This window comes from Tursiops truncatus, chromosome 12 (assembly GCF_011762595.2).
Source record: "Tursiops truncatus isolate mTurTru1 chromosome 12, mTurTru1.mat.Y, whole genome shotgun sequence".
NCBI classification, from domain to species: domain Eukaryota; kingdom Metazoa; phylum Chordata; class Mammalia; order Artiodactyla; family Delphinidae; genus Tursiops; species Tursiops truncatus.
In genome coordinates this window covers 1,383,556-1,409,367 of record NC_047045.1, presented here as the reverse complement: position 1 = coordinate 1,409,367, position 25,812 = coordinate 1,383,556, and the positions used below count along the sequence as shown (strand labels likewise).

At 37.1% G+C, this 25,812-nt stretch overlaps 1 protein-coding gene across 10 annotated transcripts in view; it reads right to left on the bottom strand.

Annotated features, from left to right (window-relative positions):
* Positions 1–25,812, bottom strand: part of PHF3 (PHD finger protein 3) — a 103,324-nt gene that overhangs the window by 13,305 nt on the left and 64,207 nt on the right. For all 10 annotated transcript variants that reach the window (XM_019929254.3, XM_019929257.3, XM_019929256.3 and 7 more), the window contains 5 exons: positions 21,512–21,821; positions 18,778–18,961; positions 15,748–15,895; positions 15,509–15,665; positions 14,162–14,278 (listed from right to left, as the gene is read on the bottom strand). In XM_019929254.3, the coding sequence (XP_019784813.2) occupies positions 14,162–14,278; positions 15,509–15,665; positions 15,748–15,895; positions 18,778–18,961; positions 21,512–21,821 (916 nt within the window). The remainder of the gene's footprint in view (positions 1–14,161; positions 14,279–15,508; positions 15,666–15,747; positions 15,896–18,777; positions 18,962–21,511; positions 21,822–25,812) is intronic.

Sequence of the window (25,812 nt, the reverse complement as noted above, 5' to 3'; positions counted from 1 at the left end):
AGAGCCCCCGAAGCAGCGGCTCCTTTAACCCCGCCCTGTCTGAGCAAAAAACAGACGCCCTCCAGCGACCCACACGCAGAGATGGGGCCAGATCCAAAGCTGAACTCTGGGAGGTGTGCAAACAAAGAAGAGAAAGGGAAATCTCTCCCAGCAGCCTCAGAAGCAGCGGATGAAAGCTCCACAATCAACTTGATGTACCCTGCATCTGTGGAATATCTGAATAGACAACGCATCATCCCAAATTGAGGAGGTGGACTTTGAGAGCAAGATTTATTATCTTTTCCCCTTTTCTATTTTGTGAGTGTGTATGTTTATGCTTCTGTGTGAGATTTTTGTCTGTATAGCTTTGCTTTCACCATTTGTCCTAGGGTTCTATCAGTCCGTTATTTTTTTTCTTAAAAAAATTTTTTTTTCTTAATAATTATTTTTTATTTTAATAACCTTATTTTATTTTACCTTACTTCATTTTATTTTATTTTATCCTCTTCTTTTCTTTCTTCCTTTATTTTTACCTTTTCTCCCTTTTAATTCTGAGCCGTGTGGATGAAAGGCTCTTGGTTCTGCAGCCAGGAGTCAGTGCTGTGCCTCTGAGGTGGGAGAGCCAACTTCAGGACACTGGTCCACAAGAGACCTCCCAGCTCCACATAATATAAAATGGCGAAAATCTCCCAGAGATCTCCATCTCAACACCAGCACCCAGCTTCACTCAACGACCAGCAAGCTACAGTGCTGGACACCGTATGCCAAACAACTAGCAAGACAGGAACACAACCCCACCCATTAGCAGAGAGGCTGCCTAAAATCATAATAAGTCCACAGACACCCCAAAACACACCACCAGATGTGGACCTGCCCACCAGAAAGACAAGATCCAGCCTCATCCACCAGAACACAGGCACTAGTCCCCTACACCAGGAAGCCCACACAACCCACTGAACCAACCTTAGCCACTGGGGACAGACACCAAAAAAAAGGGGAACTATGAACCTGCAGCCTGCAAAAAGGAGACCCCAAACACAGTAAGATAAGCAAAATGAGAAGACAGAAAAACACACCGCAGATGAAGGAGCAAGACAAAAACCCACCAGACCTAACAAATGAAGAGGAAATAGGCAGTCTACCTGAAAAAGAATTCAGAATAATGATAGTAAGGATGATCCAAAATCTTGGAATAGAGAAAACGCAAGATGAAACAAGCAACAGTGAACACCACAATAAATGAAATTAAAAATAATCTAGATGGGATCAATAGCAGAATAACTGAAGCAGAAGAACGGATAAGTGACTTGGAAGATAAAATAGTGGAAATAACTACTGCAGAGCAGAATAAAGAAAAAAGAATGAAAAGAACTGAGGACAGTCTCAGAGACCTCTGGGACAACATTAAACGCACCAACATTCGAAATATAGGGGTCCCAGAAGAAGAAGAAAAAGAAAGAGACTGAGAAAATATTTGAAGAGATTATAGTTCACTTCCCTAATAAGAGAAAGGAAATAGTTAATCAAGTCCAGGAAGCACAGAGAGTCCCATACAGGATAAATCCAAGGAGAAACACGCCAAGACACATATTAATCAAACTATCAAAAATTAAATACAAAGAAAACATATTAAAAGCAGCAAGGGAAAACCAACAAATAACACAGAAGGGAATCCCCATAAGGTTAAGAGCTGATCTTTCAGCAGAAACTCTGCAAGCCAGAAGGGACTGGCAGGACATATTTAAAGTGATGAAGAGGAAAAACCTACAACCAAGATTACTCTACCCAGCAAGGATCTCATTCAGATTTGATGGAGAAATTAAAATGTTTACAGACAAGCAAAAGCTGAGAGAGTTCAGTACCACCAAACCAGCTTTACAACAAATACTAAAGGAACTCATCTAGGCAAGAAACACAAGAGAAGGAAAAGACCCACAATAAAAATCCAAAAACAATTAAGAAAATGGTAATAGGAACATACATATCGATAATTACCTTAAATGTAAATGGATTAAATGCTCCCACCAAAAGACACAGATTGGCTGAATGGATACAAAAACAAGACCCATATATACGCTGTCTACAAGAGACCCACTTCAGACCTAGAGACACATACAGACTGAAAGTGAGGGGATGGAAAAAGATATTCCATGCAAATGGAAACCAAAAGAAAGTTGGAGTAGCAATTCTCATATCAGACAAAATAGACTTTAAAATAAAGACTATTAGAAGAGACAAAGAAGTACAATACATAATGATCAAGGGATCGATCCAAGAAGAAGATATAACAATTGTAAATATTTATGCACCCAACATAGGAGCACCTCAATACATAAGGCAAATACTAACAGCCATAAAAGGGGAAATCGACAGTAACACATTCATAGTAGGGGACTTTAACACCTCACTTTCACCAATGGACATCATCCAAAATGAAATTAAATAAGGAAACACAAGCTTTAAATGATACATTAAGCAAGATGGACTTAATTGATATTTAGAATACATTCCACCCAAAAACAACAGAATACACATTTTTCTCAAGTGCTCATGGAACACTCTCCAGGACAGATCATTTCTTGGGTCACAAGTCAAGAGCATTGGTAAATTTAAGAAAATTGAATCAAGTATCTTTTCCGACCACAACGCTATGATACTAAATATCAATTACAGGAAGAGATCTGTAAAAAAAACAAATACATGGAGGCTAAACAATACACTACTTAATAACGAAGTGATCACTGAAGAAATCAAAAAGGAAATCAAAAAATACCTAGAAACAAATGATAATGGAGACCTGATGACCCAAAACCTATGGGATGCAGCAAAAGCAGTTCTATGAGGAAGTTTATAGCAATACAATCCTACCTTAAGAAACAGGAAACCTCTCGAATAAACAACCTAACCTTGCACCTAAAGCAATTAGAGAAAGAAGAACAACAAAACCCCGAAGTTAGCAGAAGGAAAGAAATCATAAAGATCAGATCAGAAATAAATGAAAAAGAAATGAAGGAAATGATAGGAAAGATCAATAAAACTACAAGCTGGTTCTTTGAGAAGATAAACAAAATTGATAAACCATTAGCCAGACTCACCAAAAAAAAAGGGAGAAGACTCAAATCAATAGAATTAGAAAAGAAAAAGGAGAAGTAACAACTGACACTGCAGAAATAGAAGAGAGGATGAGAGATTACTACAAGCAACTCTATGCCAATAAAATGGACAAACTAGAAGAAATGAACAAATTCTTAGAAATGCACAACCTGCCAAGACTGAATCAGGAAGAAATAGAAAATATGAACAGACCAATCACAAGCACTGAAATTGAAACTGTGATTAAAAATCTTCCAACAAAGAAAAGCCCAGGACCAGATGGCTTCACAGGCGAATTTTATCAAACACTTCGAAAGGAGCTAACACCTATCCTTCTCAAAATCTTCCAAAATATAACAGAGGGAGAAACACTCCCAAACTCATTCTAGGAGGCCACCATCACCTTGATACTAAAACCAGACAAGGATGTCACAAAGAAAGAAAACTACAGGCTAGTATCACTGACGAACATAGATGCAAAAATCCTCAGCAAAATACTAGCAAACATAATCCAACAGCACATTAAAAGGATCATACACCATGATCAAGTGGGGTTTACTCCAGGAATGCAAGAATTCTTCAATATACGCAAATCAATCAACGTTATACACCATATTAACAAATTGAAGGAGAAAAACCATATGATCATCTCAATAGATGCAGAGAAAGCTTTCGACAAAAGTCAACACCCATTTATGATAAAAACCCTGCAGAAATTAGGCATAGAGGGAACTTTCCTCAACATAATAAAGGCCATATATGACTAACCCACAGACAACATCGTCCTCAACGGTGAAAAACTGAAAGCATTTCCACTAAGATCAGGAACAAGACAAGGTTGCCCACTCTCACCACTGTTACTCAACATAGTTTTGGAAATTTTAGCCACAGCAATCAGAGAAGAAAAGGAAATAAAAGGAAAACAAGTCGGAAAAGAAGGAGCAAAGCTGTCACTGTTTGCAGATGACATGATACTATACATAGAGAATCCTAAAGATGCTACCAGAAAACTACTAGAGCTAATCAATGAATTTGGTAAAGCTGCAGGATACACAATTAATGCACAGAAATCTCTGGCATTCCTATACACTAATGATGAAAAATCTGAAAGTGAAATCAAGAAAACACTCCCATTTACCACTGCAACAAAAAGAATAAAATATCTAGAAATAAACCAACCTAAGGAGACAAAAGACATGTATGCAGAAAATTAAGACACTGATGAAGGAAATTAAAGATGATACAAATAGATGGAGAGATATACCATGTTCTTGGATTGGAAGAATCAACATTGTGAAAATGACTCTACTACCCAAAGCAATCTACACATTCAATGCAATCGCTATCAAACTACCACTGGCATTTTCCACAGAACTAGTAAAAAAATTTCACAATATGTATGGCAACACAAAAGACCCCAAATAGCCAAAGCAATCTTGAGAACGAAAAACGGAGCTGGAGGAATCAGGCTCCCTGACTTCAGACTATACTACAAAGCTACACTAACCAAGACAGTATGGTACTGACACAAAAACAGAAATATAGATCAATGGAACAGGATAGAAAGCCCAGAGATAAACCCACGCACATAGCATCACCTTATCTTTGATAAAGGAGGCAGGAATGTACAGTGGAGGAAGGACAGCCTCTTCAATAAGTGGTGCTGGGAAAACTGGAGAGGTACATGTAAAAGTATGAGATTAGATCACTCCCTAACACCATACACAAAAATAAACTCAAAATGGATTAAAGACCTAAATGTAAGGCCAGAAACTATCAAACTCTTAGAGGAAAACACAGGCAGAACACTCTATGACATAAACCACAGCAAGGTCCTTTTTGACCCACCTCCTAGAGAAATGGAAACAAAAATAAACAAATGGGACCTAATGAAACTTAAAAGCTTTTGCACAGCAAAAGAAACCATAAACAAGACCAAAAGACAATGCTCAGAATGGGAAAAATATTTGCAAATGAAGCAACGGACAAAGGATTAATCTTCAAAATTTATTAGCAGGTCATGAAGCTCAATAACAAAAAAACAAACAACCCAATCCAAAAATGGGCAGAAGACCTAAATAGACATTTCTCCAAAGAAGATATACAGATTGCCAACAAACACATGAAAGAATGCTCAACATCATTAATCATTAGATAAAAGTAAATCAAAACTACAATGAGATATCATCTCACACCAGTCAGAATGGCCATCATCAAAAAATCTAGAAACAGGGCTTTCCTGGTGGCACAGTGGTTGAGAGTCCGCCTGCTGATGCAGGGGACACAGGTTCGTGCCCCGGTCTGGGAGCATCCCACATGCCGCGGAACGGCTGGGCCTGTGAGCCATGGCTGCTGAGCCTGCGCGTCCGGAGCCTGTGCTCTGCAACAGGAGAGGCTGCAGCAGTGAGAGGCCCATGTACCGCAAAAAAAAAAATCTAGAAACAACAAATGCTGGAGAGGGTGTGGAGAAAAGGGAACACTCTTGCACTGCTGCTGGGAATGTGAATTGGTACAGCCACTATACAGAACAGTACGGAGGTTCCTGAAAAAACTACAAATAGAACTACCATATGACCCAGCAATCCCACTACTGGGCATATGCCCTGAGAAAACCATAATTCAAAAAGCGTCATGTTCCAAAATGTTCATTGCAGATCTATTTACAATAGCCCAGAGATGGAAACAACCTAAGTGTCCATCATCGGAGGAATGGATAAAGAAGATGTGGCACATATATACAATGGAATAATACTCAGCCGTAAAAAGAAACGAAATCGAGTTATTTGTAGTGAGGTGGTTGGACCCAGAGTCTGTCATACAGAGCAAGTAAGTCAGAAAGAGAAAGACAAATACCATATGCTAACACATCTATATGGAATCTAAGAAAAAAAAATATGAAGAAACTAGGGGTAAGACGGGAATAAAGACACAGACCTATTGGAGAATGGACTTGAGGATATGGGTAGGGGAAAGGGTAAGCTGTGACAAAGCGAGAGAGTGGCATGGACATATATACACGACTAAACGTAAAATAGATAGCTAGTGGGAAGCAGCCGCATAGCAGAGGGAGATAAACTGGGTGCTTTGTGACCACCCGGATGGGTGGGATAGGGAGGGTGGGAGGGAGGGAGAAGCAAGAGGGAGGAGATATGGGAACAAATGTATATGTATAACTGATTCACTTTGTTATAAAGCAGAAACTAACACACCATTGTAAAGCAATTATACTCCAAATAAGATGTAAAAAAAAAGGCCAGTGTTGAGACTCACACTAATTACAAAGGGGAAGATCACCTCCCAGGGGAAAAAAAAAATGCAATACAGGAGACAGCTTCAAGATGGTGCAGGAGTAAGAAGTGGAGATCACCTTCCTCCTCACAAATACATCAGAAATACATCTAAACGTGGAACAAACCCTACAGAACACCTACTGAACGCTAGCAGAAGACCTCAGACCTCCCAAAAGGCAAGAAACTCCCCATGTACCCGGGTAGCGCAAAAAAAAAAAGAAAAATCAGAGACAAAAGAATAGGGACAGGACCTGCACCAGTGGGAGGGAGCTGTGAAGCAGGAAAGTTTCCACACACTAGGAAGCCCGTTCATGGGCGGAGACTGCGGGTGGCAGATGGGGAAGTTTCAGAGCCGCGGAGGAGAGCACAGCAACAGGGGTGCAGAAGGAAAAGCGGAGAGATTCCCGCACAGAGGATCAGTGCCGACTGGCACTCACCAGCCCGTGAGGCTTGTGTGCTCACCCGCCGGGGTGGGCGGGGCTGGGAGCTGAGGCTCCGGCTTCGGGAAAAGGTATGGACCTGCCTAAGAGGCCAGAGACCATTATTTTGGGGTGCACGAGGAGAGGGGATACAGAGCACCACCTAAACAAGCTTCATAGACGGGCGCAGGCCGCAGCTATCAGTGCAGAAACCAGAAACGGGCATGAGGTGCTAAGGCTGCTGCTGCCACCACCAAGAAGCCTGTGTGTGAGCACAGGTCACTATCCACACCTCCCTTCCGGGAGCCTGTGCAGCCCACCACTGCCAGGGTCCTGTGATCCAGGGACAACTTCCCCGGGAGAACGCACGGCGCACCTCAGGCTGGTGCAACGTCATGCCGGCCGCTGCCGCCACAGGCTCACCCCACATCCGTACCCCTCCCTCCCCGCGTCCTGAGTGAGCCAGAGCCCCCTAATCAGCTGTTAATTTAACCCCCTCCTGTCTGAGTGAAGAACAGATGCCCTCAGGTGACCTACACACAGAGGAGGGGCCAGATACAAAGCTGAACCCCAGGAGCTGTGCGAACAAAGAAGAGAAAGGGAAATCTCTCCCAGCAGCCTCAGGAGCAGCAGATTAAATCCCCACAATCAACTTGATGTACCCTGCATCGGTGGAATACCTGATTAGACAACGAATCACCCCAAAATTGAGGCGGTGGACTTTGGGAGCAACTGTAGACTTGGGGTTGGCTTTCTGCATCTAATGTGTTACTGCTTTTATGTTTACCTTAGTTTACTATTTAGAGCTTATTATCATTGGTAGATTTATTGATTTGGTTGTTCTCTTCCTTTCTTTTTTTTTATATATATATTTTTCCCTTTTCTCCTTTGTGAGGGTCTATGTGTATGCTTCTTTGTGTGATTTGGTCCTTCGCTTTTACCATTTGTCCTAGGGTTCTGCCTATCCTTTTTTTTTTTTAATAAAGTTCTTAATGCTTGTTATCATTGATGGATTTGTTTTAACATATGGTTGCTCTCTCTTTCGTTTTTTACTTCATTATTTTTTTATCTTTAATAATATATTTTTTACTTTAATTACTTTATCTTTCTTTGTTTCTTTCTTTTTCTCCCTTTTCTACTGAGCCGTGTGGCTGACAGGTTCTTGGTGCTCCAGCTGGGTGTCAGAATTGTGACACCTCTCGGAGGTGGGAGAGCTGAGTTCAGGACACTGGTCCACCACAGACCTCCCAGCCCCAGGTAATATCGAACAGTGAAAGGTCTCCTAGAGATCTCCAAATCAATGCTAAGACCCAGCTGCACTCAATGACCAGCAAGCTACAGTGCTGGACACCCTACGCCAAACAACTAGCAAGACAGGAAGAAAACCCCACCCATTAGCAGAGAGGCTGCCTAAAATCATAATAAGTCCACAGACACCCCAAAACACACCACCAGATGTGGACCTGCCCACCAGAAAGACAAGATCCAGCCTCATCCACCAGAACACAGGCACTAGTCCCCTACACCAGGAAGCCCACACAACCCACTGAACCAACCTTAGCCACTGGGGACAGACATCAAAAACAACGGGAGCTACGAACCTGCAGTCCGCAAAAAGGATACCCCAAACACAGTAAGCTAAGCAAAACGAGAAGACAGAGAAACACACAGCAGAAGAAGGAGCAAGATAAAAACCCACCAGACCTAACAAATGAAGAGGAAATAGGCAGTCTACCTGAAAAAGAATTCAGAATAATGATAGTAAAGATGATCCAAAATCTTGGAAATAGAATGGAGAAAATACAAGAAACGTTTAACAAGGACCTAGAAGAACTAAAGAGTAAACAAACAATGATGAACACCACAATAAATGAAATAAAAAATCCTCTAGAAGGAATCAATAGCAGAATAACTGAGGCAGAAGAACAGATAAGTGACCTGAAAGATAAAATAGTGTAAATAACTACTACAGAGCAGAATAAAGAAAAAAGAATGAAAAGAATTGAGGACACTCTGACACCTCTGGGACAACATTAAACGCACAAACATTCAACTTACAGAGGTTCCAGAAGAAGAAGAGAAAAAAAACAGGGACCAAGAAAATACCTGAACAGATTACAGTTGAAAACTTCCCTAATATGGGAAAGAAAATAATCAAGTCCAGGAAGCACAGAGAGTCCCATACAGGATAAATACAAGGAGAAATATGCCAAGACACATATTAATCAAACTGTCAAAAATTAAATACAAAGAAAGCATATTAAAAGCAGCAAGGGAAAAGCAACAAATAACATACAGGAGAATCCACATAAGGTTAACAGGTGATTTTTCAGCAGAAACTCTGAAAACCAGAAGGGAGTGGCAGGACATATTTAAAGTGATGAAAGAGAAAAACCCACAACCAAAGATTACTCTACCCAGCAAGGATCTCATTCAGATTCAATGGAGAAATTAAAACCTTTACAGACAAGCAAAAGCTAAGAGAATTCAGCACCACCAAACCAGCTTTATAATAAATGCTAAAGGAACTTCTCTAGGCAGAAAACACAAGAGAAGGAAAACACCTACAATAACAAACCCAAAACTATTTAAAAAATGGTTAATAGGAACACACATATCAATAACTACCTTAAATGTAAATGGATTAAATACTCCAACTAAAAGACATACACTGCCTGAATGGATACAAAAATGAGACCTGTATATATACTGTCTACAAGAGACCCACTTCAGACCACAAGCACTTTCAGACTGAAAGTGAGGGCATGGAAAACAGTATTCCATGCAAATGGAAATCAAAAGAAAGCTGCAGTAGCAATTCTCATATCAGACAAAATAAACCTTAAAATAAAGACTATTACAAGAGACAAAGAAGGACACTACATAATAATCGAGTGATCGATCCAAGAAGATATAACAATTGTCCATATTTATGCACCCAACATAGGAACACCTCAATACATAAGGCAAATGCTAACAACAATAAAATGGGAAACTGACAGTAACACAATCATAGTAGGGGACTTTAACACCCCACTTTCATCAATGGACAGATCATCCAAAATGAAAATAAAAAAAGGAAACACAAGCTTTAAATAATACATTAAACAAGATGGACTTAATTGATATTTATAGGACACTCCATCCAAAAACAACAGAATACACTTTCTTCTCAAGTGATCATGGAACATTCTCCAGGATAGATCATATCTTGGGTCACAAATCAAGCATTGGTAAATTTAAGAAAATTGAAATCATATCAGGTATCCAATTCGACCACAACACTATGTGACTAGATATCAATTACAGGAAAAAATCTGTGAAAAATACAAACACATGGAGGCTAAACAATACACTACTTAATAACCAAGAGATCACTTAAGAACTCAGAGGAAATCAAAAAATACCTAGAAACAAATGAAAATGAAAACACGATGACCCAAAACCTACGGGATGCAGCAAAAGCAGTTCTAAGAGGGAAGTTTATAGCAATACAGTCCTACCTCAAGAAACAAGAAACAACTCAAATAAATAACCTAACCTTACACCTAAACCAATCAGAGAAATACGATGAAAAAAACCCCAAAGTTAGCAGAAGGAAAGAAATCATAATCAGATCAGATATAAATGAACAAGAAATGAAGGAAACAATGGCAAAGATCAATAAAACTAAAAGCTGGTTCTTTGAGAAGATAAACAAAACTGATAAACCACTAGCCAGACTCATCAAGAAAAAAACGGAGAAGACTCACATCAACAGAATTAGAAATGAAAAAGGAGAACAACTGACACAGCAAAAATACAAAGGATCATGAGAGATTACTACAAGCAACTATATACCAATAAAATGGATAACCTGTAAGAAATGGACCAATTCTTAGAAAAGCACAACCATCCAAGACTGAACCAGGAAGAAATAGAAAACAGAACCAGACCAATCACAAGCACTGAAATTGAAACTGTGATTAAATATCTTCCAACAAAGGCCCAGGACCAGATGGATTCACAGGCAAATTCCATCAAACATTTACAGAAGAGCTATCACCTATCCTTCTCAAACTCTTCCAAAATACAGCAGAGGAAAGAACACTCCCAAACTCATTCTACGAGGCCACCATCACCCTGATACCAAAACCAGACAAAGATGTGACAAAAAAAGAAACCTATAGACCAATATCACTGATGAACATAGATGCAAAAGTCCTCAACAAAATACTAGCTAACAGAAACCAGCAGCACATTAAAAAGATCAGACACCATGATCAAATGGGTTTTATCACAGGAATGCAAAGATTCTTCAATATATGCAAATCAATCAATGTGATACACCATATTGACAAACTGAAGAAAAACCATATGATCATCTCAATAGATGCAGAGAAAGCTTTCGACAAAATTCAACACCCATTTATGATTAAAACCCTCTAGAAAGTAGGCATAGAGGGAACTTACCTCTATGTAATAAGGGCCATATGTGACTAACCCACAGCCAACATCGTCCTCAATGGTGAAAAACTGAAACCATTTCCACTAAGATCAGGAACAAGACAAGGTTGCCCACTCTCACCACTATCAGTCAACATGGTTTTGGAAGTTTTAGCCACACCAATCAGAGAAGTAAAAGAAATAAAAGGAATCCAAATGGAAAAGAAGATGTAAAACTGTCACTGTTTGCAGATGGCATGATACTATACATAGACAATCCCAAAGATGCTACCAGAAAACTACGAGAGCCAATCAATGAATCTGGTAAAGTAGCAGGATACAAAATTAATGCACAGAAATCTCTTGCATTCCTGTACACTAATGATGAAAAATCTGAAAAAGAAATTAAGGAAACACTCCCATGTACCACTGCAACAAAAGGAATAATAACTAGGAACAAACCACCCTAAGGAGACAGAAGACCTGTATGCAGAAAACTATAAGACACTGATGAAAGAAATTAAAGATGATACAAACAGATGGAGAGATATACCATATTCTTGGATTGGAAGAATCAACACTGTGAAAATGACTATACTACCAAAACAATCTACAATTTCAATGCAATCCCTATCAAACTACCAATGGCATTTTTCACAGAACTAAAAACAAAAATTTCACAATTTGTATGGAAACACAAAAGACCCCGAATAGCCAAAGCAATCTTGAAAAAGGAAAATCGAGCTGGCGGAATCAGGCTCCCTGACTTCAGACTATACTACAAAGTAATCAAGACACAATGGTACTGGCACTAAAACAGAAATATAGATCAATGGAACAGGATAGAAAGCCCAGAGATAAATCCACGCACATATGGTCACCTTATCTTTGATAAAGGAGGCAAGAATATACAACAGAGAAAAGACAGCCTCTTCAATAAGTGGTGCTGGGAAAACCAGACAGCTATATGTTAAAGAGTAAAATTAGAACACTTCCTAACACCGTACACAAAAATAAACTCAAAATGGATTATTAAAGACCTAAATGTAAGGCCAGAAACTATCAAACTCTTAGAGGAAAACATAGGCAGAACACTCTTTGACATACATCACAGCAAAATCCTTTGTGACCCACCTCCTAGAGAAATGGAAATAAAAACAAAAATAAACAAATGGGATGTAATGAAACTTAAAAGCTTTTGCATAGCAAAGGAAACCATAAACAAGACCAAAAGACAACCCTCAGAATGGGAGAAAATATTTACAAACGAAGCAACTGACAAAGAATTAATCTCCAAAATATACAAACAGCTCATGCAGGTCAATATCAAAAAAACAAACAACCCAATCCAAAAATGGACCAAAGACCTAAACTGACATTTCTCCAAAGAAGATATACAGAACGCCAACAAGCACATGAAAGAATGCTCAACATCACTAATCATTAGAGAAATGCAAATCAAAACTACAATGAGGTATCACTCCACACCTGTCAGAATGGCCATCATCAAAAAATCTACAAACGATAAATGCTAGAGAGGGTATGGGGAAAAGGGAACCCTCTTGCACTCCTGGTGGGAATATAAATTGATACAGCCACTATGGAGAACAGTATGGAGGTTCCTTAGAAAACTAAAAATAGAAATACCATACAACCCAGCAATCCCACTACTGGGCATATACCCCGAGAAAACCGTAATTTAAAAAGAGTCACATACCACAATGTTCACTGCAGCTCTATTTACAATAGCCAGAACATGGAAGCAACCTAAGTGTCCAAAGACAGATGAATGGATAAAGAAGATGTGGCACATATATACAATGAAATATTACTCAGCCGTGAAAAGAAATGAAATATAATTATTTGTAGTGAGGTGGATGGACCTAGAGTCTGTCATACAGAGTGAAGTAAGTCAGAAAGAGAAAAACATAAATAGCATACGCTAACACATATATATGGAATCTAAAAAAAAAAAAAAGGTTCTGAAGAACCTAGGGGCACGACAGGAATGGAATAAAGATGCAGATGTAGAAAATGGACTTGAGGACACAGGGAAGGGGAAGGGGAAGCTGGGACGAAGTGAGAGAGTGTCATGGACATATATACACTAGCAAGTGTAAAACAGATAGCTAGTGGGAAGCAGCCACATCGCACAAGGAGATCGCTCAGTGCTCTGTGACCACCTAGATGGGTGGGATAGGGAGGGTGGGAGGGAGACGCAAGAGGGAGGACATATGGGGACATATGTGTATGTATAGCTGATTCACTTTGTTATACAGCAGAAACTAACACACCATTGTAAAGCAATTATACTCCAATAAAGATGTTAAAAAAAAATGCAATACAGTGCACGTACTACATACGTTATATAACACATCAGTTAGGTCTGGGACAGCACTACTTAACTATACACAAGGTATTTCTGTGTATATAAACATTCATACGTGATACTTCAGGGTCACATTTTAACAATAAATTGTTAACGAAAAAAACCCTTGTTCTTGAAATCTTTTGGCATTTGAAAATGAATATTAAAGGACTATAAACTTATAAAATTTTCATTCTGACTTAACCTGGCTCCACAAATTACCAATATTCATAAAACCTTCAAACTATGCTTTTGAAACGTGCAAATGTAAGAAAAGATGCACTTATTTTCCCATCCTTCTGATTTACAAAATATAAGGTAATTATGTAAGTTGATAACTGGAGGAAATGAGAAAAAAGCAGAAGAGATCAGGAAAAATCAACAACAAAAAATTTAAGAATAGGCTAATGGAGGATCAGTAACAAAAAAACACAGAACAAAAAGTCTGTTGCTGTGCACTCTGAGGTGAATTACTACATCTGTGTATAGCGTTTTTCTCTATGGCTAAAAAATATGTTTTGATATAGACAAACACATATTTGTAGATATTTTGATAGAGACAAACACATATTTACAGATAATCTTACATGTCTATTTTCTCTTCGTCTCCAAGCAGCTAACTCTTTAGAAGCTAGTTCTTCTGGACTCATTCTTATAAGGTGATCAGGGGTTACTTCTCCTTTTAGCACTTTTTTAAATAATATCTGGAGGTATTTAAAAATGGGAAGGAAAGGAGAGAAAAACATTTTTAAAATAACGAGGAGCTGCTGTATAGAAACTTGTAATAAATGAAGATGAAATTTTGAAACCTAATTTACAAATGTTTAATGATTCACGTATTACCTCCTGCAAAGAGAATAAATGACAGTCTTGTGTTCTAGAAACTTACCATCTAAGGTAGCTAAATACACATTTTGTATAAAAACCAAGACACAATGGAGAAGCATGTATGGTGAAGTCATTACAACATCTTTGCAAAGTTGTATTAAGTCTTCCCAGGGACAGACACTGTCACAATAGCCAACCCATGACTATATGAAAGATACTGCATAAAAGAACTTTACTGAATGTGATGTCTTTCATAGTTTTAAGATTTCATATGTTTAAATCCTAACAGGCTTACAGGGGACTCCAGAGCAAAGAACCAACTGTTAAGAAAAAACCTGAAGGAAGTAAATATTTACTTGAAGAAAAGCTTTCAGATTACGTAATTCAAAAAGTATCTGATCCCCTGCACCATGATGGCAGATTGTACAATGTAGATTTTTCTTACGTAGCTGTTAGCATACTTCAAGAAAATACCTCATATCACACACTACGGCAAATACCATTACACAAACTGACAAACTGATATCACTCGTGTGAAAACGTTGTAAAACTTAAACAAATGTGTAAGGAGTTTGCATCTACACCCACAGCTTTCAGATTTCCTCTAAGTCCCAGGAAAAGATTAAGGATTCAATTAAAGTTTACTCCACTGCTAAGATTCTTAGAACTAGTCATATTTAAATTAATAACAATATTTTAAAACAGCTTTCTTTTTTATCAAAATGTAAATTATTTTCTTAAGCAGTGTAACTCTATTTTCAAATTTACATCAGAAGTATTAAATACATAGTGTTACAAATTTTGGTTTAACAGTGTTTTTGAAGAATACATATGAATGAATTTTTTAATAAACTGGATTAAACAAGGGACATAAAGGAAAGAAAATTCACATCAATCGGGTTAAGATAGATTTAGTATTTTATATTTTAACAGACATTGCATAACACTAGTCACCACTGTTCAGAATTCATAACTCAGTTCAGTAGCAAAAGACTAGGTCTCACTTCAAGAAATAAATTATAGATCTATTGTATGAAAATCATAAATCTCTACGTATTAGGAAAGTTGGAAGCATAAAGATCCAGACATGAACAAAACATACTTACATTGTTTTTAGGATCTTTCAGATTGAACATCAAACTTCTATATTTGTTCTTATATTTAGCATCTGTGTCCCGAAAAAAAGAGAAAAGCTCTTTTTCAATTTTTGTGGCAACTTTTGCTGCCTTTTCCTCTGGTACCTTCAAATTTGAGTCTGTAAGTCTTAAAATTAGAATAATTCAATTATTTTCCAAATACATGAAGCGTATATTATTCAATCTTCTACAATAGCAATGCGTGTTACCTTTTCATAAGAATATCTTTGAGAGAATGCCGGACGCTCTGTCGGATCTGGTCTGTGGAAGGCTTGGAGGCAAGAGCCGCCGGAGGATGTGCACCAGGGGGGCCCTTTTCGGTTTTCTTCTTCTTTGTCTCTTGCTTCTCATGAGCACCTAATTTAAATAAATATCAAAACTCACTAAATTGCTTTTAAAAAGATATTTTCCTTTTTAATGCACAATGTAAGTGGACTGATTAAAAATCACTATTTTAAAATCATAAGATCAGACTCCATATTCCACACTGAAATATTCCTGACATTGAAATTCTAATCTATGTATGATGACAGATGATAACTAAACTTATTGTAGTGCGTCACTGTGCAATATATACATATATCAAATCATTACATTGTACAACTGAAACTAATGTTATATGTCAATTATACCTCAATAAGAAAAAAAAAGTTCTAAATGAATTTTAATTAGAAATTAAGTGAGTAAAAAGTGGCCCTAATGCTATAAAATGTATATACCCCTTTCCCATATTAGATAATGGTTTTTAGAGCTACTTTTCATATATATATATGAAATATATATACCTGTAAAAAACTATTTAGAAAAATTGATCTGAACTTATTAGGTGTGCAGATAATGTAATGTCCTTACTAATACCACAAAATTGATGAATCTCCTCTGGTTTTAAAACAATTGTGTTAATGTGAATGTTAAGCTTTTCCAATGATTTTTCATTCCATCATTACTAATTTATGCACATCTTCAGAATCTCAGTGTCCTACAAACTCCTCATTCCAACAATTCTTAAATCGATCATTTTTTTTACCATTCATGTCCTCACTTTCCCACACAACCAACTTTGGCCAGGTAGCCCAACACCTGCCATTCCGTTGCAGCCTGAACATCTTACTTCTCTCTCCTTTAAACATCAGCATTGGCAAAAACCACAACCTGGTGAAAGCTAACTTTTATCCTTCACCCAAATAGCCAACAAACAGCTGAAGGTAACTGGAGAAAGTAAGCACTGGTGCTGACAGATCTCACTTTAAATTTACAACCACAAATCTCAAATAGAGAGCTCAATCTGCCACCCTAATCCTATTAAACTGTCCTAGTAAATTTGCTCTCCCACTTTCCAAAAATGTATTTTATGCTTTTTCTCCTTTCTTCTCAAACCAATGATACCTCCAACTTGGACCTCATTTGATTTTCTCACTTCATATTTCACTGAGGAAGCAAAGCAGTGTCAGCTATTTTCCCATCACCAAACCTACTAACATACCTCATGTGTCCCCGCTCCTTCCACATGCAGCTTTCCCCACTGTTACAATGCATCAGCCGTCCTTTCCTATGACCAACCCCTCCAGGAGAATCCTATTCCCCTCTTATCTCTTCATGGATTTTGAGCCTCAACTATCGCCTCTCTCTGTCGCCCACATCATCAAATTCTCTCGCTATTGGATCATTCCCATTAGTCTTACAAACATGCTATAATATCTCTTTAAAGAGAAATCCTGACCTCATATCCACCTCTAGCCACTACACCATTTCTGTTCCCTTTAACAGCAAAATTCCTTCCAAGAGTTATTCATAATCACTATCTCCAGCTCCTCACACTCCATCCTTCCACACGCCACTGTAACTGGCTTTTGTCCCCACTGCTCCACCAAAACAACTGTCTAGACAGCATCTGACACAATTGATCATCACCTCCTTCTTGGAACTTCACCTGACTTCCAGGCCACCATGGTCTCTTAGTTCTCTTACCTCAAAGGCCATCTCTTAGTCTCCTTTGCTGGATCCTCTCTTCCTCCCAAGTTCTAATTGCTGACGCACCCCAAGGCCTCTGCTTCTGCCCCTTCATTATCAAACTCTCTCTGTAGCTCTTTATATCTAAGTGCTTGATTTAAAATAACACCTATGCACCGACAGATCCCAAATTTATATACCATTGCCCAAAGTCCAGACTCATCTGCCAAAAATTTACTCAAAATATCTCCACTTGGATCTCTAATACCCATCTCAAAGTTAAAACACCCGTAACATATTTTTCAATTTTCCTCCCCAATCTCTTTCTCATCTCTGCAAACAGCACCAACACTGATCTAATCACCTCCTAGGTGATTAGAAAGAAGACTAATCACCTAGTCTTCTAGGTGAAGACTCTTCTTTCCTTCACCTACCTACACCTAATCCAACAGCAAGTTCTGCCAAGTCTACTATAAAATATATATGAATCTGACCACTTCCCTCACTGTACCTCTGTTCCAAGCTACCACTCTTTCTTTCCTAGGATACGGCTAAAGACTCCTAACCAGTCTACTCTCCTTCTCTCCTATCCTCCTACAGTCCAGGCTCCACAGAAAACCACAGTGAGCCATCACTCTCTTGTACAAATTCCTCTAAAGGTTCCCCATTATATTGAGAACAAAAAAAAGTAAACTCCTGTCATGTCCTCAAAGTTCCTACATAATTTTGTCTAAACTCACCTTCCACCACCATTCTATCCCTCGTGTATTACATTCTAATCATTCCACAGGGATTTTCTTCCTCCTCAAATGCAGAGGCTATCTCCACCTCAAAGCCTTCAGCTTGGCTGTGCCCTCTATGGATTCCTTCCTCCCAAACAACTCTGCATTCCTTTAGATCCCACAGCACATTACCACCTCCATTCTCTCTGAAACAAACTCCCTCCCACTCTCCTTGACCTTGACTCTCTATCCCATTACTCAACTTTTTCTTTATAGTGCCTAAATTCTCTAAAAATAGCACACCATTTTATCTGTCTACCTGTTATCTGTCATTTCCCATTGGTATTTAAGTGCCATGAGGGCAGGGGCCTTATCTTACTAAGTTCATTAGTACTTTCTCAGAATTTGGACCAATAATTCTTATTTCAAGTAGGGTCAATCACCTAAACTGTTTTTCTTGCCTTTAAAATGTAAAAGTTTTTAAATTTCCCTAAATATACTAACTGAAAGTATATGAAATAAAATATAAATACATTAGTATATAGTAATTTCTATTATTCTTACTACCTGGTTTTGAAGCTTTTTCTCCTGTGCAAGTAACAGCTGTAGACTCTTTTGTTATTTTTTCACTTTTTTCTTCTGAGGATCTCCGAGGTAAAACTGGTTGTCCCATCTTTCGAAGAGGAGCTAGCTGCCATTTTTTTATTTCACTATCCCTACAGTCTGATGAGTTTTTGCCTTCACCAGACTCCTAGGAAAAATAGTATTTAATTAATTAGAATGAAAACTACTAAACTATCTTTAAATACAAAGCAAGCCTCCTGAGCATGTGGATTGAAAAAATTAGTATGACAAGCTATTAAGATATCAAACATATTCCACTCTTTAGCCCAATAACTGTTTTTTGAAGATATATAAAACTCAATTAACTGCAAAAAGGACCTTCACCGTTTCATCCAAAATCCATTTGTTAAGCACCTATTTTCTGCAGAACACATAACAGTCTGTAATGGGGAACTAAAAAACATTGAGAAATAATGGCATTAGAAAGAAAATTAGGTATAAGATAGTAAGGGTCCTCTTCGTCGGCTGCAGGTGTCAAAAAAAGAGGGGGGGATTGTGGAGAAATCAATTATCTGTATTTTTTACTACTTTCTAGAACAAATGAAGTCACATTTACCTATAAATGTATCAAATTCTCAGTGTACCTATTGGCAATTTTAACTCCTATAAGGTAGAACAAACCATCAGGACATCTACTATTTTTGTCCTAATTATAATCCACAAAGAACTACAAATGAAACCAGAATTGTGAGACCCTTGGGAGTTAATTAATCACATCATACCAGTCTTCACTGGTGGGGAAGTGGTTAAAAATCCGCCTGCCAATATGCAGGGGACACGGGTTTGAGCTCTGGTCTGGGAAGATCCCACATGCCGCGGAGCAACTAAGCCCGTGCGCCACAACTACTGAAGCCCGTGAGCCTAGAGCCTGTGCCCCACAACAAGAGAAGCCACCGCAATGAGAAGCCCATGCACCGCAATGAAGAGTAGCCCCCGCTCGCCCAAACTAGAGAAAAGCCCGTGCACAGCAACGAAGACCCAACTCAGTCAAAAAATAAATAAATAAATTTATAAAAACAAAAAATCACATCATACCAGTGAGAAGAATACTTGTGTATAGAAATATAATCATAGTTTTTAAGAAGACAGAGTATATACAAAAAATCGATTTTCTCTAGACTGGGAATCCTATAATTTTTTAATTTACTTGTTTATTTTCTACCTCTCCAACTAGACTTACTTGAGAGCAGGAACATTTTTCAATCAGTCATACATACTCAAATCTGGTACCATGCTTGGCACACAATAGGAACTCAATAAATGGTTCAACATAAAATCTAGGGATAAGAAGTGATATTTAAAAAGCAGATTCCATCAACTAAAATCAGAGTAGTCAAATAAGATTTAACAGTTCAGTATCAAAAAGAAAAGAAAAGAAAAGCAGTAATCACTTGGCTCATGTATTTATTTACAATATCAGACTAACCGCAGTTCCTTTTCTGATACAGAGACTGGATAGAGGGGTTTCTCAAAACATTCACCATGTTAATGTTTTATAATGTCTTTTTAGACAAGATGGAGATAACTCAACTGAATGACTAAACAATGAGCTGTATTTCTGAATGGCCAAGAAATTGTACCCAAGAAATGATGATCAGAAGTTAACAGAACCTTTCCAAAGGCTTGCTATAAACTGTTTTCAATGGCGCTCTCAGTTCTATATTATCAATTACTTTGGTGCTAATCAAATCAACAGAAAAAGTAATAGTAAATATCAGAAGGACATAATCTGATTCTCAGCAAGTCTTGGCAGACAGGAAACGTTGGATGGCACAAGGATCTGGCAAACTGGAACTTAATCCAGATTTATCACATAAGGAGTGTCCCAAGAACTGAGTTTGTATGGCTTTAGAAAAAACATGCTTATGTTCTTCAATCTGAATGGTCGAATTAAAATATTTCCAAGGTTCCTAATTTATGTTCGTTGTGTTTTGGAATATTATACTTGACCATTCACATATATTTGTTTCAGTGTTTCCTCCCTAGCACTACCTACAAGAATAACAAATCAATGATTAGAAAAATCACAGGAAATAAAAAAGTAGACAATGAAAATAAAATTTAATCAGATAAAGTGCTGTGTCCTTTGTACATTTCTCCTGTAATCGACTAATACCTTGAAATTTCTATTTAGAAAATACTTTAACAAGGTAGTTGAAAATGTAAGATGAGGGAAAACTGACAACTTTTTAAAAGGCCACATTTTAAGAGAAACATTATGAGATACGGGTTCCAAGCAAATACTGGAACAAAAATCAAAAGAACTAAGATTACTTTTCCTTACAGAGAACTCTTTCACTTGAAAATAATAATGCCAAATGTGGTTTTATGGATTCATAGATATTTACGGACTGAAAAGCTTTATAGAAAAACTTCTCAGCAAGCACAATTTATACCTACCACCACAAAATCTCACACACATTCTACCACAGAAAATGCAAGTACCAAACTAGAGACTAGAAATAGCACAAAAGACTGTAAGAAATAAGATCTGCGTATTTTGAGGATGTCACTACCTGGTTTCACCAAGCCTGACAAAACATTTTAAGTAAAAACCCATTTTTACTGAAAAATAAATGTGAAAATGTACACAACAGTGAAATCTAAAGAGAAATTTCAAATTCGCAAGTCAGCCCGAAGTTCTTAAATAAAAATAATGCATTAATGAGAGGCTCACCCGTTTCAAAATTTTGACCTTGTGCTTCACTGTATCATCTATATATTTGGTTTTGTCATTTGTTGTAGTGTGCTTTGATAACCCAAGCTTTTCATATTCCATTGCTTTATCTTCACTATGGACTTCAACTTTAGCCTGGTTTCCCAAAATATCTGGATCTACTATTTCAGTCTTTTTATCTTCTTCGGCACAACATTTCACACACACATATTCTTTGTCTTCCTCTCCCATTTGCTGTGCTTGAGAAAGACTTAACCCAACACAATCACCATGAAACCAGTCATCACATCTCCCACAGCCAACCATAAACCTGGAGAGAAAAAAAAAAAGAACACTTTGATTTGATACATTTTCTTAAAAACCAATGCTGAGTGAGCCTAAACTGAATTTTTAATATTTTTCCAGTATTTTGCATGTCTTCTGTCTTTACCCATTCTATCAGTTCAACATGGAGAGAGTTTTCAAAGAACATTCTATGAAAACGGAACTTTTAAGAAGTCAAAACATTTCCCCTCTAATATGAGTGAGAAAATACTCGGTGGGGCGGGGAGGGGGACACATAAGGATAAAAATATAGGGCAACTGACCTTTGTCAGCATACTGTATAGAATAACAATGTATAGAATAACAGTATTTCTCCACTGAGAAGGGTGATAAACTGTGATAATCTGATCACAGACAACCCATCCAAGTTACAACTACATTTACCACATAGACTTGAAATCATACATAAAACTGGAGTCACTTATCCAACTAATCATTTTAAATAACAAAGAGAAAAACCAGATTCAACAAAAATGCAACTCAAAACTAACGAAGTGGAGCCTCACAAATTGTTCCTTATTAACCACCTTAACTATATATATATAACTATTCTTTGAGCTCAAAATATTCTGGTTCATAGTGTCACAATGATTTAGCTGAAGGATCTTTTATGTACTTCTGAGGATGGGCTTCCTTACTACTTGACCTTGTACTTTAGATAATAAACTTGTTTTGCCAAATAATGACCAAATTATATCAACATGAAGATATTACTATTCAGGGTGAATTTTTTTTTTTAATTTCCAAATGATCTCCTTATATTTTCCCTTTACTGCATTTTATCTAAGAAATAATTTCACTAACCAATGAAAAAGTCAAAGGACAGATTTATGACTCTAAAGAGTTTGTTTAACTTAGAAAGAATATCTGGAATTATTTTAGAATAAAATAGCAAAACAGATATATTAACAGCAATTTGAGGGTGAAATTACCTTTTTCACATACTTTTCAACCCATTATTAAGAAAATGACAAAGCTCACTTAATCACGTTTAACATTTTCCTTTTTTCTTCCTCAGGTTAGTAATTCAGGGTATGTTTGAAAGATTTAGGAGAATTTAAGTATATTCTTTAATGATCTAAAGACTTTGTGCTGATTTCGATAAGAACAGTGGCACCAGCAACAGTGACCAAAGTCCTTTTAAAAACCTATCCAACAGGAAGATGTTAAAGGTAATTAATATACTGGGTGATACGGCCAACCCTCTCTAAATATACCAGTGGTCCTGTTTTAATGTAGAAACTGTAAGAATCAGAACGCTGAGTTTCAAACCTTACAGGATATCTTGAAAAAGTCACGCCAAATACCCACCCCCTCAATTGCAGACCACTCTATTCTTCTTCCTCTCTCATGTGCCTTTCCACTGTGCATCAACCACTGCCGTGCACCAAGGAAACTTGACTTCTTCATGTCTACAATTCACCATTCTTTACCCTAACTGGCGATGCCTGTGCTATCTTTTTCAGATAAGTCATTTCCTCAATGGTTCATTTTAAAACTTAAAACAAATTCATTAAAAAAAAAACACCTCATGCCTTAAGTAAAAATAAATAAAAATACAGAATATTTTGGATTCATAGCCCTAGTGAGAAAACTTTCCAACAATGTGGTATTTGTCTGCAAGACAGAAATGATTTCTCTAGGTTTGGGAGACTTTAGATGGGTCCATGCATGTTTCAGTGATACAGATCATACAGCCAACAGAAAAATACGACATTTGAAAAATACAGATACTTAAAAGTTCTTCTATTTCAGATTGCAAAGTTGTAAGAACTCCTATTTCTTGAAAGCAACTATCTAGGCTGAATTTTTTTGAATTATTGAAGGAAAGCTAATGTGATTTCCCATCTCAGCTATATTAATAATTTCTTCAAAGCAAGCCTGGAACAGTTTCAATAGGACACATACTATGACCATGGCTATGCTTTTGCCCCAAATCCAAATCTAACAAACCCATTAGGAAACTTCAAATCTTTATTCAACCAGTATAGAGTCATTTTATGATGTGGAATGTATTCATTATATCACCATGCCCCCAGTTTATTTATGGAAATATCTCCTCAAACTTGAGAAGCTCTGAAAAACAAACCTCAAAACTACAGTGCCATCCAGACGTATCCTAATAATAAGATTTTATATAAAAAATAATGCAGTTAAAATTTTGAGAAATCAAAACAAAAAATGACATTGATAAAAATAATTATATGTCCTAGGGGAAAATGTAATTGATTCACTTGAAAGTGAAACTGGAAAATTTCAGAAAAGGAAATATTACCAGTACTATGAACTTTATTAAGTGGCCTATCACAAAAAGAGAAGATACACTGTCTTCCCTTTTCATATTACGTTTCATGGCTTAAAAAGGGAGAGGGAGTATGGACCAAATAGTTAACATAATTACCCTCCCATTTTCTGCTCTGTCCTTGAAGTTCTGATTACCAAAAGGCAAAATCACTCAAAGATAAGACTATAACCCAGGTGTTAAATATTTCACTAAAAAAAATTAATGTGTGGTAAAAGATTAACTCTGAATTAACTGGACCAAGTCAGCATGAAATCAGTTAAATGGAAAAGTTCAGAAATATTTATGTTTTGTTCTCCTACTGTTATACATTCATTCACAAAATTTTAAATCCTACTATAATTTAAACCTAATTTAAAATGTAATCTTAATTCTAATCTTCTTGGCAAAAACCAAAATATATTCTTAGAAAATTTTCAAGTTTCTTCAAAGTAAACTACAAAAGCAACATTGAGAATTCCTGTTCTTAAAAAGTCATATCACAAATTCACTAATGGAGCTGTTACAAGATGAGCCGTTAAGTTCTGATAAGTGGTTCCTGTAAGTAACAACTAAGACTGTATTACTGTGAATGTATATGTACTCACTCTTTTCTAGGGTAAAATGATTTTATTCCACAGAAACATTAAATCATTGTTTTTGTCACTAACAGTCTAGTCTGCAGAGAAAAGTACTTTTCTATCAAACTCTTAAACTCCTGAGAAAAACCAGAATCACTTTCTCTAAGAGAAAATTTCCTTCTCAGAAAAAGGTTTCTTGTTTGAGTATAAAGCTATGACTCCATTACGCTAAGGATATTTTTTTGTTTCTAAATTTCATCCAATGAGCTAATCTTCTACAACTGGGCTAGAAAGTGTAATACAAACTGAAGATACAAATGTCATCTGGAGAGGCAGGGAAATACTAGAAACTACAAGGTAGGTATTATGAAAAGACTAAGACTTCTTCCTTCCAAAACGTCAACTGGCTTATGTTTAAAAGACGTTCAAAGATAAGTTTTTTTAAAAAGTATTAAATAGTATGGCTTTTAAAGTAATGAATATACCTTAGCTACAAGGCTGAATCAGGAAAATAAATGGAAGCCAAAACAACAGCATGAAGTGTAAACTGTGAGGCAGTCAATGCCTACTATCTTTAGGATACATACAGAAGTTGCTTATGGTCGAATATTACATTTGGCCATGCCATGAATGAATCCGTATTTAAAAATATAATTTCCAACTGGAAGCACATACAGGAAGCTAACCTCAGTTGCAACACATGTAAAATGCTGAAGAGTTATAAAATCATCTTTACAGAAGTAAATTTGTCACAAGTGCTAAAAAAATGTCGTATTAACAAATAGCTTTCAATGAATGTAGCTGGCGCATGAGATCAAAGATATGGATGAAGTTATTTCCACATATGTCCTTCCTAATAAATTCATATTCTCACACATGGATTAAACTAGGAAAACTACATGCTGTGTGACACGTGCATTTTTTGAGTAACCTCAATATATACAAGCAGAGTGCATCAAAGAAGTAGTGAAGGCTAGTTAATATGTAAAGAAAAAAACAATCAATTACTTAGGCTTCTTTATTTACAAAATTGAATGTGAAATGCTGCTTCCAAAATTGATAGTTTCCAGTATTATTACATATTATTCATGTCGATTACATAGGGTAAACTCAAA